At 27.4% G+C, this 17,290-nt stretch overlaps 2 protein-coding genes across 2 annotated transcripts; both read right to left on the bottom strand.

The window, feature by feature from the left end:
• Positions 1–931: 931 nt before the first annotated feature.
• Positions 932–6,098, bottom strand: LOC130962302 (pectinesterase-like). Its single transcript, XM_057888513.1, has 3 exons — positions 5,429–6,098; positions 2,146–2,484; positions 932–1,623 (listed from the first exon to the last, which is right to left on the bottom strand). Exons 1-3 carry the CDS (start codon positions 5,907–5,909, stop codon positions 932–934), a joined length of 1,512 nt encoding a protein of 503 aa, XP_057744496.1. The 5' UTR covers positions 5,910–6,098.
• A 6,519-nt stretch (positions 6,099–12,617) lies between these two features.
• LOC130961762 (pectinesterase 2-like) lies at positions 12,618–14,645 on the bottom strand. Its single transcript, XM_057887762.1, has 2 exons — positions 13,683–14,645; positions 12,618–13,395 (listed from the first exon to the last, which is right to left on the bottom strand). The coding sequence occupies exons 1-2, from the start codon at positions 14,551–14,553 to the stop codon at positions 12,707–12,709; spliced, it is 1,560 nt and encodes a 519-aa protein (XP_057743745.1). The 5' UTR covers positions 14,554–14,645; the 3' UTR covers positions 12,618–12,706.
• Between the last annotated feature and the right edge of the window lie 2,645 nt (positions 14,646–17,290).

The following is a 17,290-nucleotide window of genomic DNA, read 5'->3' as shown; positions in this document are numbered from 1 at the left end:
ATATAAAAGGAAAGATATTTCTTCTTCTCCTTCTTCTTTTCCTCCTTTTTTTTCGCACTTTTTACAACTTTTCTCTACTAGAATTTATTTTCACTATGAGGAACTAAACCTCCTTTGTTAAAGATAGGAGTTCTGTTTATTTTATGGATTAATACTATTATTCTTCTATTTTAATTAATGTATTAATTTTATTTTCAATAATTTGTTTACGTTCTTCATCTTAAGGATTTAGATAGATCGGAAGAATAACTCTCATTCTAATTGTGTTCTTGTTAAATATTGAAAAAATAATTTACTTGAATAACAGTTTGAAAAATTTTTTTCTGAATCACTAATTATCTGGACTAGGGATACGTGACATATAATTCTCTTATATTTGGATAATTAGGGTTTTGTGGTTAATAAACTAGAATTGGACTTATATATAACCCTCTAATTAAAATTAAGTGACTAAGAAATTGACATTTAACTAGGTTATAGGAGACTAAATTATTAAGAAATTAGGGTTTAGTCAAATATAATTTGTTATGAATTGAATATTGTATGATTAAAATAGTTGGTAAGAAATAGAAATAAGAAAATAAACAACTTTAAAATCTTAACTGTTTTCTCTAATAGTTTTCACACAAAGTTTATTGTTTGCTTTCAAATTTTTTGAATTTACGATTTAACGCAATTAAACTCTCAAAACACCATTTCTATTAATCTGACTAAGTAAATCATTCAACTTTTGTTGTTTAGTCCATTAATTCTCATGGAATCGACCCTCATTCACTTGAGGTATTACTTGGTACGACCCGACACACTTACCGGTTAGGTTGTAAATTTTTGATTCCGCACCATTAAGAACCAAAGAAAAATTTTCAAATTATAGAATATTATTATATGTTTTGGATAAATATATAGTAAAATACATTTACTTTTATTATTATTAGATCCCAGAGGAAAATGGAACCCCAGAAGCTGGAATCCACCTACCACCTTGCAAGAACTCACCAACACTAAAAGGAGAAGCCTCATTAGCACTATTCAAAACATGAAAGCCAGGCCAATTAACCCTATTCCTTAAAGAAGCACCACTCCCATAATTCATATACTCACCATAATACAAAGTCCTAATTGCAAATTCACCGTCCCATGGCCCCCACCCTTTCGGATCAATCAAACCATCCAAATCACTCTTCATCACCACAGTCCTAGAATACTTCTTCCAAGGCCTACCCAAGAATGTCTTGATTGAACTCTCAGATGTAACAAAATCACTTGTTGGCCTAACCTTACAATTGATTATTGAAATCCCAGTTGGTTTTTTAGGATTTTCTCTCCCTTGTGCTGTTATATAGTTTGATTGGGACGACATTGGTTTTCTCACATAGATGTCACTGTTTTGAATGACAACTGTGGCATCTCCGAAGATGAAGTCTATGGTTCCATAGATTTGGCAATCTCGGTAGAATTGGCGGTTAGCATAGACATAGAGTGTGTCTTGGTATGCTCTGAATCTGCATCTGTAGAAAACTGAAAAGTCTGAACCTGATTTTAGTGCTACTGCTTGGTGCTTCCTTGGTCCTGCTGTGTTTTCAAATGTCATGTCTCTTGCCCAAAATCCATCTCCAGATATATCTATTTTTGTACAAAATTTGCTTAATTAGCTTCATCGGTAAAGAGTAATGCTAAGAAATTAATTTAATTACGTGAATAATTATTAAAAAAAATAACGGATGTGATTGTACGATTATGTAAAACATTTTATACTGTCAGTATATCAAATTTAAACCCATATTTTATTTATATTAAATTTAAAATCTTAAATAATAAATTCTCTTAACTTTAGATTTTAAATTACTTAACGTTGACTAATATTTTCTAATTAAAAGTTAGTTTTTTATATTTTTTCATTAGAAAAATGTAACGTGTTTATATTGCAAAAATCATTCTTAAAAAATATATGTTATGAAAATATTTCAGTGTCGAGTGGTTTAAGACAATAATTGTTTGAGTGATAGATAAAATTGTTCAGATAAATGATTTAAAATAAAGGCACTCATTGCTTGAGAACTAAAATAAAGTTGTACAATTTTTTTTATCCTTTTTTTATTATTAACAAATTTGTGATGAGAATGCAAAAAGTGTTGCTAGTCTTACCAAATGTGGCTGAACCAAGAGTACTAGAACCATCAGCAGCACTTCTGCTTCCAGTGACAATGGTTCTGTCCATGCCATCTCCAACAAACATCACATTCTTCAATTTGGGTCCAATCACAACCTTCTCATGGTACACACCTGCTCTAACATAAATAATTCTTCTTTCTTCATTCTTGCTACCCCTTGAAGCAAGTGCTTCCACTGCATCTCTTATTGTTCTGTGTGTTCCTGACCCATCTTGTGATACTATGAAGTCTGCTTTCGATGTTGATGGATTCCATGATGCTAACATTATTCCACCATTACTTGATGATCTGGAAAATGCTCTCTCTGCTGCTCCTATAAGACAGGATTTTAATTAATTAAGATATTAAATTAATATTATATTGTCATAATAAATAATAAATCAAGTACAATCACATTGATATAATAATATTTAGAAGTAAATGAAAACGAAAATTTGAACATATTTTTACTTTTAATATTTTCTATTTTTTAAGATTTTATAATAAAAAGGAAAAAATAATGAAAATTATAAAAGCTTGTTTTCAGTTTTTATTTTCTATTTTTTTAGAAATACTATATAATTAATAAAATTTATATTTTTATTAAAATTTAATTAAATCTAAATACTAAAAACTAAATTTTAAACTCCTAAACTCTAAATTTTAAGTTTTAATAGTATAAAAATAAAATATTTACTAAAATATTTTCTATCTTTAAAAATTTTATATAAAATTGTCTCATTTAATTAACAACTACTTTTTAATGGAAATATAAAAAAATTACTAAGATACATATATACATATAATGTTTGGATAAAAGAAAAGATAAAAAAGTTTTATCTATATAGACAAGATTTAATCTATCATCTTTCTATTCATTAAGACTTAAAATAGAAAACACAACTACGTAACTTTATTTCCCTTTCTTTTTGTATTTTTTGTTGTTGTATTTTTTAAAACATTAATTAATTGAAAAAAGAAAAAGAAGGTAGCTAGGAGACGCATTTATAAATACCGCGCGCTTCTCATTTTTCTATTTGTTGTTTTCTATTTCTTTTAAAAAATTAAGGCTCATGCCTCAACATCATCCTTTCTCCTTTCTGACTTAACCTCAAAACATGAACAAAAAGTGCTACCTAAATTACCAAATTTATATAAATTTTCATTTAATTTGACCAAGTTATGAGTATGGGGATAACAGAGAATATTATCCTTTTTTCCTTTTACATGGAAGGGACCAAACAGTTACCACCACTTAAATAATATTATATTATTTATTTGGTGTTCAATTTTGGTTACTAATAATTAAGTTACACCAATAATTATGATCTTATTGTTGCATATCCCACTCAGCTTTCTTGATTTCTTTTGTTTGTTTCATGTACTAAAGAACCATATTCCACCCTCTATATATTCATGAATATGTAACAATAATGACCTCTTTTTTTTTTTTCCATAAAAGAGTGAGTCGTAGCTATCCTTTAATAAATGCAGGAAGAGGCAAGTTCAAATTAAATAATATACATAATATAAATTAAATAATAAGATTAAAGGATCACAAAATAAAAGAGAAATGCAATTTGACTACTTGTCTGTATATGTGTGTGTGTAACAGGACACTTCAATTTGTGTAGTATTACACGTATATATATATGCTCAATAATCTTTATAATGTGAAAATAAAACACACATTAATATATATATATATATATATATATATATATATATATATATATATATAATATTATTGGATTAATGTACACTTGATTTGGTCCGTGTAAATATATTTGAGTGGTCTTAGTTTTGATAAATTTTGTAAATCAAAATATATAATTTAAAAGTAATATATATGAATTAACTTAATCTTTTAAAATCTTATAAAATAATAATTTAACTCATGTCAATAAAAAACTCATTTAATTTATATGAGTATCTACAAGACTAATTTTGACCTATAAAAAGATATGAACAATACTAGCTAGGGAGGAAAAAGTAAAAAAAAAAAAAAAGCTCATACTAATTCCAATCGAAAAGTGTTACCACCTATTATTTCTAAAAAATATATATATACCACCAAAATAACTCATATATATACATGAGATCAAAATAAGCATAAATCCAAAATATATATTGTATTTATATCAACATACATGGGTATAAAGAGTAGTAACACACACGTACGTGTAGAGTCTGAAATGCAGCTTGTAATAACATAATATTGAAATATATATTTTTAACGGAAACGCTGCCTTGTTTTGCCACATGTGGAATGGTGAACTACTACAGCTTGAAAAATTTTTTTTAACGGTTATTTATCTTATTTTTAACGCTAATAAAAATAAGTATTAATATATTTATTAGTAATTAAATATTAATTATCTTATATTTTATTATTAAAAAATTTAATAATAATTATGCATTATTCATAAAAAATTTTAATATTAACAAAAAATATATAATAATAATAATAATAATAATAATCATAAAATTATAAATTAAATAAAATATATAATAATAATAATTATTATATTATTAAATCAAGCAAGAGAACATAAGATGAGATGACACCACATCCAACTCAAAACCTTAAGGTATCAAATTAATGGGTCTCTCATCTTATAAACTCCTCACTCTTCCATACTTTCTTTGATGTGAGATTAACTTCAACACTCCTCACACTTGCAACACTAACAATTACTAATAAACATTTGCTAAAAATTGATTTCTTTTTTTTTTATATTGTACGTGGTATATCCATCTCATATACGTAACATTTAGTTTAATATCAGAAGATATAGATTGACTTTTTGGGTTTAATATGTCAATCATGATACAGACATTTATATTACAAATAGAAGATTCTCTAATCCCTACCTGATCAATAAAATCACTTCATGGAAGTGATTGAGAGTGATCATGACAAGAAAGTGCAGAGAAATAAAAGAGATCATCATTTCATATAATATATCATGAGAAATGTATATCTCAAAACATTAATAATAATGTATATTTAGATAAATTAAATTTTTAATGATATGTTACTTTAGTCAAACAAACAATTATTTATAAAAATATATAGTTACGATACAATATTATTTTAAAGTGATATATTATTTATTTACATATATAGAAATATATCTCATATCTGATCCAATAAAATCAAACAATACATATATATCAACATAAAATATAAAAAACAATTATGTTTAAATAATAGTAATTAATAGACAAGAAATTAAAATACTACAAATTAAAGTTAAGTAAATATATACTCTCACCTTTTGGTTTTGCTTTGCCTTTTCTCTTAGCATACAAATCAAGAGCTTGACCAAGCAACATGGTCAAGTTTCCATTTTCCAAAACCTCATCATGAGCACCAACATACCCTTTTTCCTTCAATCCATCCAAACAAGTTTGTTGGTTTGTCATCAAAGCACTAACCCAAGAAAGTGCATCATCATTGTCATAATAATAATAGCTACTATTCATTGAGTAGTTCATCATGTAAGAAAGCCTATACTCACTCTCCTCATAGAGATTAGCACAATCTCTTAGAGCCACACTAGTACTTGAATAATTTTGGTGTGAATGATCATCAACAACTAGCATGGCTTCATTTCCAAGTTTCCCTAACAAATTGTTCATGATTTGTGAAACTTGGGTTTGGGTCATTTTTAGTAGCTCTATTTCTTGTTGGAGGGAGAAAGTGTTGGTGGTGAAGAGAAGAAGGAGAAAGACTAGTATGGAAAAATTGGCCATTTTATTATATTATTGGTTTGTTTTTTAATTTTTTGGGGCAAGAGTAAGAGGGTTTTGGCTTTAGTAGTGTGTTGTGATGAATTTGCATGGGTATGGTGTTGTGGATTGATGATTTATAGCCAGCTGAGGAAGCAAGATACATGTATCATGTTTTCTATCCAGGTGTCAAATTGGAGTGTGTGACCAAACTTTGTGCCATACATGTTTTCTATTACTCCTTTTAGGGCTAATTCTTATATAGGTGGAAGCTAATAATAGTGATAATTTTTTTCTTTACATTATTTATAACCATAAATGTTTAAGAGAAGATAGAGGAGGGAAAAGTATAATTAAGAATATAAATAAATGAATATAAAATGATTATGTGAAAGATTATTTTACCTTATTATAAAGATTTTAGAATATTTTTTTAATGAAATATTAGGACTTCAGAAAATGGGTTGAGTGAGGTTATTTTATTTAACTATTTTAGATGAACGGATTTTTGTCTTAAAAAAATAGGCTTTTGAAAATAAGAAGTTTAATAGGTTCGACCAAATTAATTTGTGAATTAAATAGGTTGGCCGTAAAATAAACCCAGTAGCTTGTTTCGCTCATTAAGATTTTTCTCATATATTTTTTTAATATTTTTTAACAATCCAATCTAATTTTTCAAGTTCTAACCAAAATATCTCAAGTTCCAACTCAATAATTTATTAAAAGGGCAAAAAATTTGGTTGAAAAATGTTGTTTTTTTAAATTAGAATAATCTATTTAGATATATTAAAGATATAATTATTTATATATTTTTTTATCAATTTAAATATTTGTGAAAGAAGTAATTTTATGATATAATATCAGAATTTTTATTAACTAAGATTAAGAGTTAGATTATAAAAAAAATTTACACAAACTCAAAAAACCTCTTATATAAAAGAATATGTTAAAAATATAATTATTTATATTCTTCTCTTATCATGCATACCTTGTTATGTGGGTATATTAAAATAACAATGTTATATATATAATGTATACACTACAACAAAATTATTTTAAATGACAAATTTTAGCGGTAATAATATATTTTTTGTATTACTATATGTTATAATAAAATTATATATTTTTGCTGTCACTAAAAATTTTTTTATCGATAATTAAATAATTGGCACTAAAATCTTTTAGTGACGACAAAGTATAAAAGACTATAATATATTATTGCTGATAAATATATTAGCCACTATTTTTATTAACATTAAAAATAAAATAAATAATTAATAAAAATGATTTTTTTAATATATAGTGATAAACTAAAAAATTGTCTCATACTTACAAGATTTTAATTTTTGAAAAAAAACAAGGAGACTTGTAATATACTATCCGAAGCATTTAGCATATGAGTAGTTGTTGTCTTGTAATACACACGGTACCTAGCTGCTTGCATACATAGTATTGGAAAGAGACATATATCTTATCCATTATTATATTATATCAGCCTATGAGACTCATACAACCCAATTATTATCAGATTGTATCCCCTTAAACTCCACCGCTACGAATGGAATTGCCTCCACCTCAGAAAATATACAAACCAATAATTCAAGTGATAAATAATTTTGGACCACACACTATTCTACTTTTAATTTTACAATCTGAGATCCTGTACTTTTTATACAGTAATTTTTACAACAATACTAGTTTTTGTTGATTAACTGATAGTTATCACATTAATAATCTGTTTAATGTGTATGCTCATCAGCTACATAAAAATTTGAAGGGTGTAAAACTTTAAATGCAGAAAATATATTTTTTCTTTAACTAATATAATTTTTTAAATTGCCAAGAAGAAATTAAACATACTGTATAAGTAACAATGCAAATAAAAAAATAAAAATAAAAGGAATAAACTACCGCCTAATTTATTTATTTTTATCTCACCTTGAATTTTAGCATCATCATCATCACTAAAAGAATAGTTTTGTGGCAAATTTAGTTACATTATGGCTATTATCTTTTTAAGTTAATTTACTTTTTCTTAATAACTATATATTTGTAATTATTATTATTATATATTACAATGACAAGTTATAGAATTTAATGACCATTAAAAAAACTTATCGATAATTGCTATAACTGTCACTAAAATAGTTTGCTAGTAAAGTATAGGATGATTAATGTCTAATTACTAATAAATATGTTAGTGACTATTTTATTTTTTTATTATTATTAAAGGCAAAATAATTATCTCTAAAAATGTTTTTTTTATATATAGTGAATATATATAATACTATATTTTGTTTTTATATAAACAATGTATTATTAAAATTTATCGAAAGAAAATTTAACTGTATTGTATTTATTTGGTAATTGAATTTTAAGACAATTATACAAAAGATATAGATAGGGATGAGTACGGTCGGTTTGGTTTGGGTTCATAATAAAATTAGAATCGAACTAATTAAAATATAATTGGTTCGGTTTGGTTTAGATTTGTGTTTTTTTATATATGTATTCAAATTAAATTAAATCGATTAAGAACGAATTGATTCGGTTCGGGTAATTGGGTACTTGATGACTTTGAAATTCATAAAAAAAAACCAAATTTTTATTTCAAAAATTCAACAAGTATAATAAACATGTAACATCAATAAAAATAATTTAAACATGTTAAATACTAAATATATTAAAAACTAAACTCATTAAAATTCAAAACATATTAATAGTAAATAATTTTTATCTAATGAAAAAATCATATATATATTTTATTTTTTTTATTTAATTAATATATGATCGGGTTCGCAGGTTGGTTCGAGTTCTGCATCTTCAGAACTGATACTCGAACCAATCACTAATAAAGACTATCGATTTGGTTTGAGTTGAACTCGATTATCTATTAGTTACAGAACCAATTTAATTAGTTCGATTCGAATTCGAACGGATAATCAAGTACCCGCTATCCGTATAGAACTTAACTTTTAAGTATAGTCATATTTGTATATATATTGAGATTTAACCGTTTTCTTAAGCAGAAAGAAATATATTTGTATATGTGATAATAAAGAATTTGAATAGACATACATAACTATCAGGTTTAAGTTTTGTGTACTAAAATGATCGGTGCGGTGCTAATGCAGACAAGGGTCGTTCTTGGGGATGACGTTAATAATAATTAATGTTAATATAAAAATAATATAATATATATTGTAAGATTTAATTAGCTAATTTATGCTTTAAAGATATCTTTTAAAATATAATAATAATTTTCTAAATATTTTTAATATATTTAATAATATATTAAAATATAAAAATATTTATTTTTTAATAATTTTTATAAAATATTCTTTTTATATATATTTAGAGTATAAGTTAGAAAAACTCTATATTATAATATATATTATTACAACACTAAGAAAACTAAACATGCAAAGATATAATCCTAGTCTTACAAGGAAAAATAATATGAGTTGGAGTAACTTGACAAGTGGTGTATGAATTGAAGCAATGTACGTGTTTGAATGAGAAGTGGCAGTGAGGTTGATTTGGCAATAATTTGCATTTTGCAATATCGGTTGTTACTTTTTGCATTCCAACTGTAGAATGTGAACATGATTTTTTTTTTTTAATTATTGATATATAAATGGCCAAAGTTATTCCATGGTCTAGATGGCATTTACTCCTACTTGAAATTTAGTAAAGGTTCCAAGTACCAACATTGAATGGCTGCCATGGAAATTGGAAAATGGATTTCTATCTATCATCATCAACTTGTATATTTTCTCTTATTTCATTAAATATGCTATCTATCTTATCAAAATAAAATAAATTGTCTTTTTTTTTTCATTTTGGGTTTTAATTGTTAGAACCATAAAGATAAAATTAAGTTTTATGCCAAATTTTTTTATCCTGAAAATGTCCATAAAAAAAGAAAGTTTAACGCAATACGAAAAGGAAAAGAAAAATAGTTTGGAGTGGAAAGAAAAAGAAAGCAAAGAAACAAGAACAATAATTGGTGCAACAAAACAGTTAATTAGTGACAGGTTTGCTGCTTATAGTAACAACGGTCTTAATCATCGTTAGATCTTTTTGCGAAGCTTATCTTAGTTGCCAAAATATTTCGGAATGGTTTTAGACAACTTTTGGTAAAATGATCAAGTTTCTAAAAACCAAACCACCTGATAGAGTTATATATTTAAAAGTTTAATAAAAAATAATATATTTATATATAAAATATATAATTTTTTTTTTAAATTTGTAGTTTATTATTGTAAAACAATTAACCGCTAAAAAATCGCATTGATTAATAATTTTTTGTCCTTTTTAATTTTTATCCATTTTGTTGCTACCTTAAACTAGATTAGTCTAATGGTTGTTTTTTGATTAATTGAGTTGTGTTCGATTGTTCGTTAGTCTAATGGAGTGTGGATCGTTGGAGGTAAGGGTCGGAACCTGAGCGCGAGAGCTGAGATGAGGTGCAGAATCAAAAGTCGTCAGTGAATCGACAGGTGGAGCTACTTGTAAGACATTCCGATACTAAAGTAAATGTTCGTACAAATAAGTGGCTAATTAAAGTAATATGTGGCGTACTTGGGAGAGGATAAGTCCTTCCCCTTTATTCCTTGTCCTCGAATAAGCCTTTTTACTTAGACCCATTTACTTGAAAGCTTCTGTCAGTTGTCTAGACTTCGCACACAAAATATTATGTCACGCGAAGGACGTGGTGGTTCAGACGGTCATAAGCCATCGGGTGGACCCCTAGTCCTTGTTGAACTAGGCCGGAACAGGTATTCAGTTGGTTCTCGGAACCATAAAAATTATCATTGAAATATTTGTAGCAAATTTAGAACTATATAATTGTTATTAAATTGCAACAGTTCTATAGTAGTTTTTATACGATTTTAAAGTGCCAATATTAAAAATAATTGTTGCTAAATTGTAGCAGTTTTTGTAGTACATTTCTGCTATTCAATGACAGTTTTAAATAACTCTTTTTTTTTTTTAAAATATTGTTTTAAAAGTTTCACACTTTGGTAAAACACTAATTTAAAATAATTTATACAATACAAAGTTTATTTCATTCATTAGTTAAAAGACATACATTAATTAAAACTTTATGCATAAAAAAACTTATATAATAAAAAAAATCTAACCATTCATTATTTATCAAATTTCATAATTCACGTATTTATAAGAAAAAATATTATTAGTTTATTACACATAATATAAGTCTTACATCTATCTAATTAAATTCTAAACAAATATGCAGAAATCTGCCGATAGTTTTCAAATTAAAATTGGGTACCATTGAGCCTTGAACATTTCCTATTAATTTCATGCATGCATGTCCATTCACAGAAACTTTAACCACACACACTATAAACCAAGAATTCATGGCAGCATTTAGTTTAAGCTTTCAACAAACATCCCTATGACATATCAGCAACAAAAAATTATTTCTTCATTCAATATGTGAAGGATACGCACAAAGATAAAATGCAATCAGCAGCAAAGTAATTGAAAATTAGTTAGGATTAGTTACCAATTGCAATTGCAAAAGTTCTATTATTCTGTTATTTAATTTCAGTTTCTGATCAGCTATAGTTTATGTTGCTCTTGTACACTTTGTATATAAGATTTAGACTTCTATGGTCTAAAACATGATTCTGATAAACAATTCAATAGTATGAAAATTTAGCTATTTTTTTCAACTCCTTGTCAATCTAATTCAATACATTCTCACAAATTGCATCACCTATATACACAATCCTTTTATGGTATCCTTGGAAAAAACAATCATCAAACATGCAACAACAAGCTTTGGCAGCCATTAGACATTAGGATCTTGAAGACCATCCCAACAAAGACTCTGTCCCTTGTCAATTGTACCAAGCAGAGTTCATGAATAAGAGATCAGATAATAATTAGAACTGTGATGATCAGGTTGTGCTTACTTTAATTTATGATTAACCAAGTCATGATTTAATACAATATGGTCATATTTGAATTTCTCATGACCACAATTCATCACTTATCTTCACTATTTTAATACATGTTGCTAAGTAGAAAGAAATGTAAAGTGTTAGGCAATTATTTTATGTTACTAACTGCCATGCAAGATCACTACTTCTTGATTTTAGTGTGTTAGTTTGTAGTCTATATGATGTGAGATTTACATCTTTTATTAACACATTTCTTCTCTTTCAAGTTACTACACTTTACAAACTCTGCTTCCCTCTCTGCATCATCTCTTGTTTTTAGTTTAACTTGTTAGAGATATAACCATTCATGTTGCTTTCTTTTATCAGCTTAAACTTTTAGGAGAAGTAGTTTCATGAGATGGTATCAGAGCTCTATGTTCGAAAGATCTAGAATTCGATTCTTGGTGAACCCCAAAAGTGAAAAAATATCATAAGACAAATAAAAAAATAAAAAAAACCCTATGCAAAAATCAAGTAAACCCAAAAAAGTCTCTTACTTAAGGGAATATTAGAAATATAACAAGTTATGTTGTCTCCTCCTATCGGCTTAAATTTTTTGAATGAGTAGTTTCATGACATAATTTGTGTCTAGAAAACTTACAAGAATAATAATGCCATTTGGGACAAAATATGATGCAGCAACAATCAAAAGATTAAAGCAGGTTCAAGTAGCAATCTTCTTCTTATTGTAAAACGAACTTTTGAATGATCTTACAAAAATACAATTCAATAAATTAAATTAAAGAATAAAGCTATTGACAAATTGTAAACGGACTAAAACCAATTAAACTAATTTTAAGACAAATAAAAGAAATAAAAAGAATTAACAATCAAAATGATTACAATTTAAAGATTGGATGTAAAAGGCACACGTGTGGAAGGTAGCCATGCGTTTCCAGCAATGAAATTTGCAACACTGAATTTTGAAGCTTCAGCAGCATTGGTAATAACATGATAACCTCCCCATTTAACTCTGTTTGCGGTCGAAGATCCAAGTCCTGTGTTCATGTACTCTCCATAATACAATGTGGTTAATGCAAAGTTACCATTCCATTCCAACCAACCTGCTGGATCAATCAAGCTATCAAGAGAACTCTTCATGAACACAGTTCTTGAATATTGTTGCCATGGCCTTCCAAGATAAGTTTTAACGGAGCTTTGCACTGCTTTCAAATCTGATGCAGCTGTAACCACACAATTGATAATGGAAATACCAGTGTTTTGGTTTGGATCAGTTCTGCCATGTGCAGTGATGGTGTTGATTTTGTTTGGAGGGTTTCTTGCATATATGTTACAGTTTTGGAACACAACAGCAGCATTACCAAAGATAAAGTCAACAGTGCCATAAATGTCACATTCTCTGTAGAATTGTCTGTCAGAGTAAGCATATAATGTGTCTTGATAACCTTCGAAACTGCATTGATAGAAAACTGATAAGTCTGATCCTGAACGCAGTGCAACAGCTTGATGATTTGCTGCACCTGCTGTGTTTCTAAATGTGATGCCTTGAGCAATAAATCCATCTCCAGTTACAGCTGTAAAAATTATAAAAAAATTCACATGATTAAGTATTTATCATAAAAAATTTATTTATTTTTCTCTACAAAATTTAAATTAATAGTAGAAGACATATTGACGAAAACGGATATGTAGTTCACAGTTGAGAATTATTAGATAATAATTTAATTAAATCTATCAAATCATCTAACAATTCTTAAGTATCAATTTCATGTAAAGACAACTGCATACAAATTTCTAAACTAACTGATTATATATATCTCTCTTACAAGAACCTAAATTATTGCAAAATATTTCTACTTACCAACAGTGGCAGAACGGAAGGTTGTGGTGCCTCCTCCCACACTTTGGGTGCCGGTGATTATGGTTTTTCCAATGCCATCTCCCACCAACATTATATTATTTGCCTTTATCTCTACTTGCTCGTTGTATATCCCACCCTTCACATATATCACATACCTTCCACTGTTACTCTTTGGTGCTGCGTTTATGGCTGCCGCAACTGTTGTGTATTTTCCGGATCCATCTTTGGCCACCACCACATTAGCTTGAGATGCTGGAGAAGATGCTTGCAACAATTTTCTATCACCAGGCTTGACCCATGTTGGAAATCCATTTTTGTAACTTGGCTCTTGATGAAATTCACCATTGTTGTTAAGAGCCAAAGTGTTGCTTAGCAACTGAGTAACATTGTTGGACATTAGAGGAAGGACATAGTCTTGAACACCAAGTTCATAGAAACCAGCTTTGCATGTCTCAAGGTTTGTGAGAGCAGTGCTAAGCCATGTTTGAGCATCAACTTGGGAGCACTTGGTGTTAGGGTCTAGGGTTTTGTTGAGCTTTTCAATAGTTTGTTGATAGAGGTCAACACAATCATTCCATGCAACTCTTTCAAGTTGGTTGCGGCACTTTGAGCCAAGTGAAAGAGTGTTTGCATGGCCTATGAGTGCTCTCTCTTGGGCAAGTTGCAATGAAAGCTTGAGAAAATCAGATTTATGGTTGATGGGTTTGTTTTGGTGATTAGGGTTATTGCTCAAGAAATACTCACATGGTTGAGGATTTGGTGTTTGGCTACACCAATGTTTAATATCATTTGAAGAATATCCATTAACAAAGGTTTGAAGAAGAAGGGATAATGATACAAGTGTTATCACTAATAAGCGAATAGCTTCCATAATAATATGGATGTTTTTCTTTCAAAATTGGATATGATGATGATTTGAGAAGAATGACTTAAGGCTTTTTAAGTAATGCAATAAGTTTTGAATTGCTTTGGAATTTGTTGATGGAGTTTGTTGTCGTAATTTTGGTAGATATATATAGAGGATATGGAAGAAGTGGTTGTTAGCGCTATTTAATTGAATCACTTCATGCAACTTCATGTGAGGCACCCACTTTCTACTTTTCCTAGCACATATTTTCGTTTCTTCAATTAATTAAACATTTAGTTGGCACGTTTTGATTTGTTCCTACTACATTCCTCTCCTGCATGACTTTGACCGTCTCATAGTGCAGCATCACATTTGGGACATTATAAAACGCGTCAATTAATAGGGCATGCTCACGGAGGCTTAGCTTTCATTTTGTTTGACTTTTTGGTCAACCAATAGACAATAATGCTAGCAATCTCCTGAGAAAGATGATGATTTAATTGACGGCATTATGTAAATTTTTTCGATCCAATTTCTATCAAGAAGCACAATTACTATAAGCAAAACACTTCAACACTTTTAACACTCAACACTTTTAAATTCAAATAAATGAATGAAAGCCAAAAATGTTTTGAGTTCTAATCCATTGCATTTCTATTTGGGACTACTTATGCAATTTGGTACCGTATAATAAAATGATGAGGGGCTGAGGCCTGAGGGCCAATCATGTTTGAATTCTGTAAAGGAATATATTTGACTATTAAATTGCCATATGCTGTTTCGAAACCGATGAATCACCCACACTTTTTGCTTTCACTGTTTCCCACTATCAAAACAATCAAATTACAAGGGAGATTCTGGTCTACTCCTTGGGTTTCCTTGGGAAAAAATAGTACTAAGAGTCATAACTCATAAATAAATATAATTTTAATTTTGTTATTGTTTTGATGTTTTTAAAAAATATATATTTGAACTTTTTATTTTTTTAAATACTAGGAAGACAAATTATGAGAATGAATTAGGAATTTATAAATGAATTTATAAATTAATCTTATTACTCTTCCTAGTATAAATGAATTTATAATATAATAATGTTAGAATTTTTTATGATACAAAAAATTTAGAATCTTTTATGATAAAAAAGTTAGATTTTTTTGTTGTCATCATTTCTCGAAATAACAATTCTAGCATAATACTAAATAAATATCTACATTATTCACGTTTCAAATTAAAAAGATATGTGAAAAAAAATATATTAAAAAATTAATTTTAATATATTGTTAGTGTAAAATAATTTTACACACGCATCTAATTATATAATACTATATATTAGTAAAAATAATTATTTTTTACATTGATAGCATAAATAGTAATTCAAAAATAGTATGATTATGTAAAATATTTTATACTGTCAATTCATAGAAACTAAACTTTATTATATATATATATAATCATCTATATATTTTTATATAATATTATAACATTTTTAAATAAATAATTTCATGACAACTATTTCTTTTATGTAAAAATATTATGTACACGCAAAAAATTAATAATTATTATATATGTATATATATATTGTATAATTCATTTTAAATATATACTTATATTTCAATATATAATCGATATCGATACTTGTTTTAGTGGCCGATTAATTGTTCATCTATTTATATTTATGAACCATCTTAATTATGTGAAAACTTCAACGTACGTTTGGCCTATTGATATATGAATAATTTATTTTTAAAAGAGGACTAATCAATTAAAATTTAAGACACGTAATATATATCAAAATATAATTAATTTTTTTAAGGCATCTTGCATTCGATATATTTTATTAATAGAGATCAAAGATGTAATATAACAGATTAAGATTAAATTACAATTATTAAGTGACAGTTAAATTTATCTTGTTTCAATTTTGTTATTCTATTTTTTATTTTAATAGAATTGTGGCAACTTGTTATATATAACAAAGTTACTTCATCTAATGTACACAACATACAATTACTAAAATATAGATCAATAATTTCTTTTATCTTTTTATTTTATTAAAAATTCTTTTACAGTATCAAGAGCATATAGATTTATGACTTCAATCATCTTTCATTAGAATTCAGCCTATTTTTTTTATTTTTTTTTCAACCTTTTACTGCACCTGTTTTTAATAAATTGACTAAAAACACTTTTTAAATTTGGTAAAAATTGCCTTTCACATTATCAATACTAATAGTCTTGTTGATTATTTTTTTGTTGACAAAATTTTATTACGATTTGAATCAGATTCTGCTAAAGAAGTTGGTACAGAATCAAAAGCTTACAAAAATTGAAAGCAAAAAGATAATTACCTTAACTTATGACATGGCTCCTTTTTTCTCTGGATCTCACATTCAAGAATCGAATATTAGATTGCAAGTATGCGCATTAAACTTGGACAACTGAATATTTTGCACAGACTTCTAGAAACAAAATTCAACAATTGAAGAATAAATTGAAATCCATAAAGAAACAAGGTATAACAGCAAATGAGTATCTCAAAAAGATTTGAGCAATTATTAACTCCATGGCATTAATAGGCTACACTCTTTTTCTAGAAGATCATATATCAGCAATTACAGATGATCTTAATGAAGAATATACTTTATATCTCTCAACAATCATGGAAAAATCAGAATCTATTGCTCTTATTGAAGTCGAAGCACTTCTTCTTTTAAAAAATTTTCTTTGAAAATGATACAAGTACATGATACTCAATCATCAT

The sequence above is a fragment of the Arachis stenosperma genome, chromosome 2 (assembly GCF_014773155.1).
Source record: "Arachis stenosperma cultivar V10309 chromosome 2, arast.V10309.gnm1.PFL2, whole genome shotgun sequence".
In the NCBI taxonomy this organism is placed as follows: domain Eukaryota; kingdom Viridiplantae; phylum Streptophyta; class Magnoliopsida; order Fabales; family Fabaceae; genus Arachis; species Arachis stenosperma.
The sequence above is the reverse complement of the archived record's forward strand: the minus strand, read 5'-3'. Positions and strand labels throughout refer to the sequence as shown.

Bases quoted from the DNA above. Each gene is read 5' to 3' on its own strand.
- LOC130962302 (XM_057888513.1), bottom strand. From the start codon at position 5,909: ATGGCCAATTTTTCCATACTAGTCTTTCTCCTTCTTCTCTTCACCACC. The intron at 2,485-5,428 runs GTGAGAGTATAT...CCTGTCTTATAG, and splicing joins AGGCAAAGCAAAACCAAAAG to GAGCAGCAGAGAGAGCATTT. The intron at 1,624-2,145 runs GTAAGACTAGCA...GTACAAAAATAG, and splicing joins TCTTGGTTCAGCCACATTTG to ATATATCTGGAGATGGATTT.
- LOC130961762 (XM_057887762.1), bottom strand. From the start codon at position 14,553: ATGGAAGCTATTCGCTTATTAGTGATAACACTTGTATCATTATCCCTT. The intron at 13,396-13,682 runs GTAAGTAGAAAT...TAATTTTTACAG, and splicing joins CTTCCGTTCTGCCACTGTTG to CTGTAACTGGAGATGGATTT.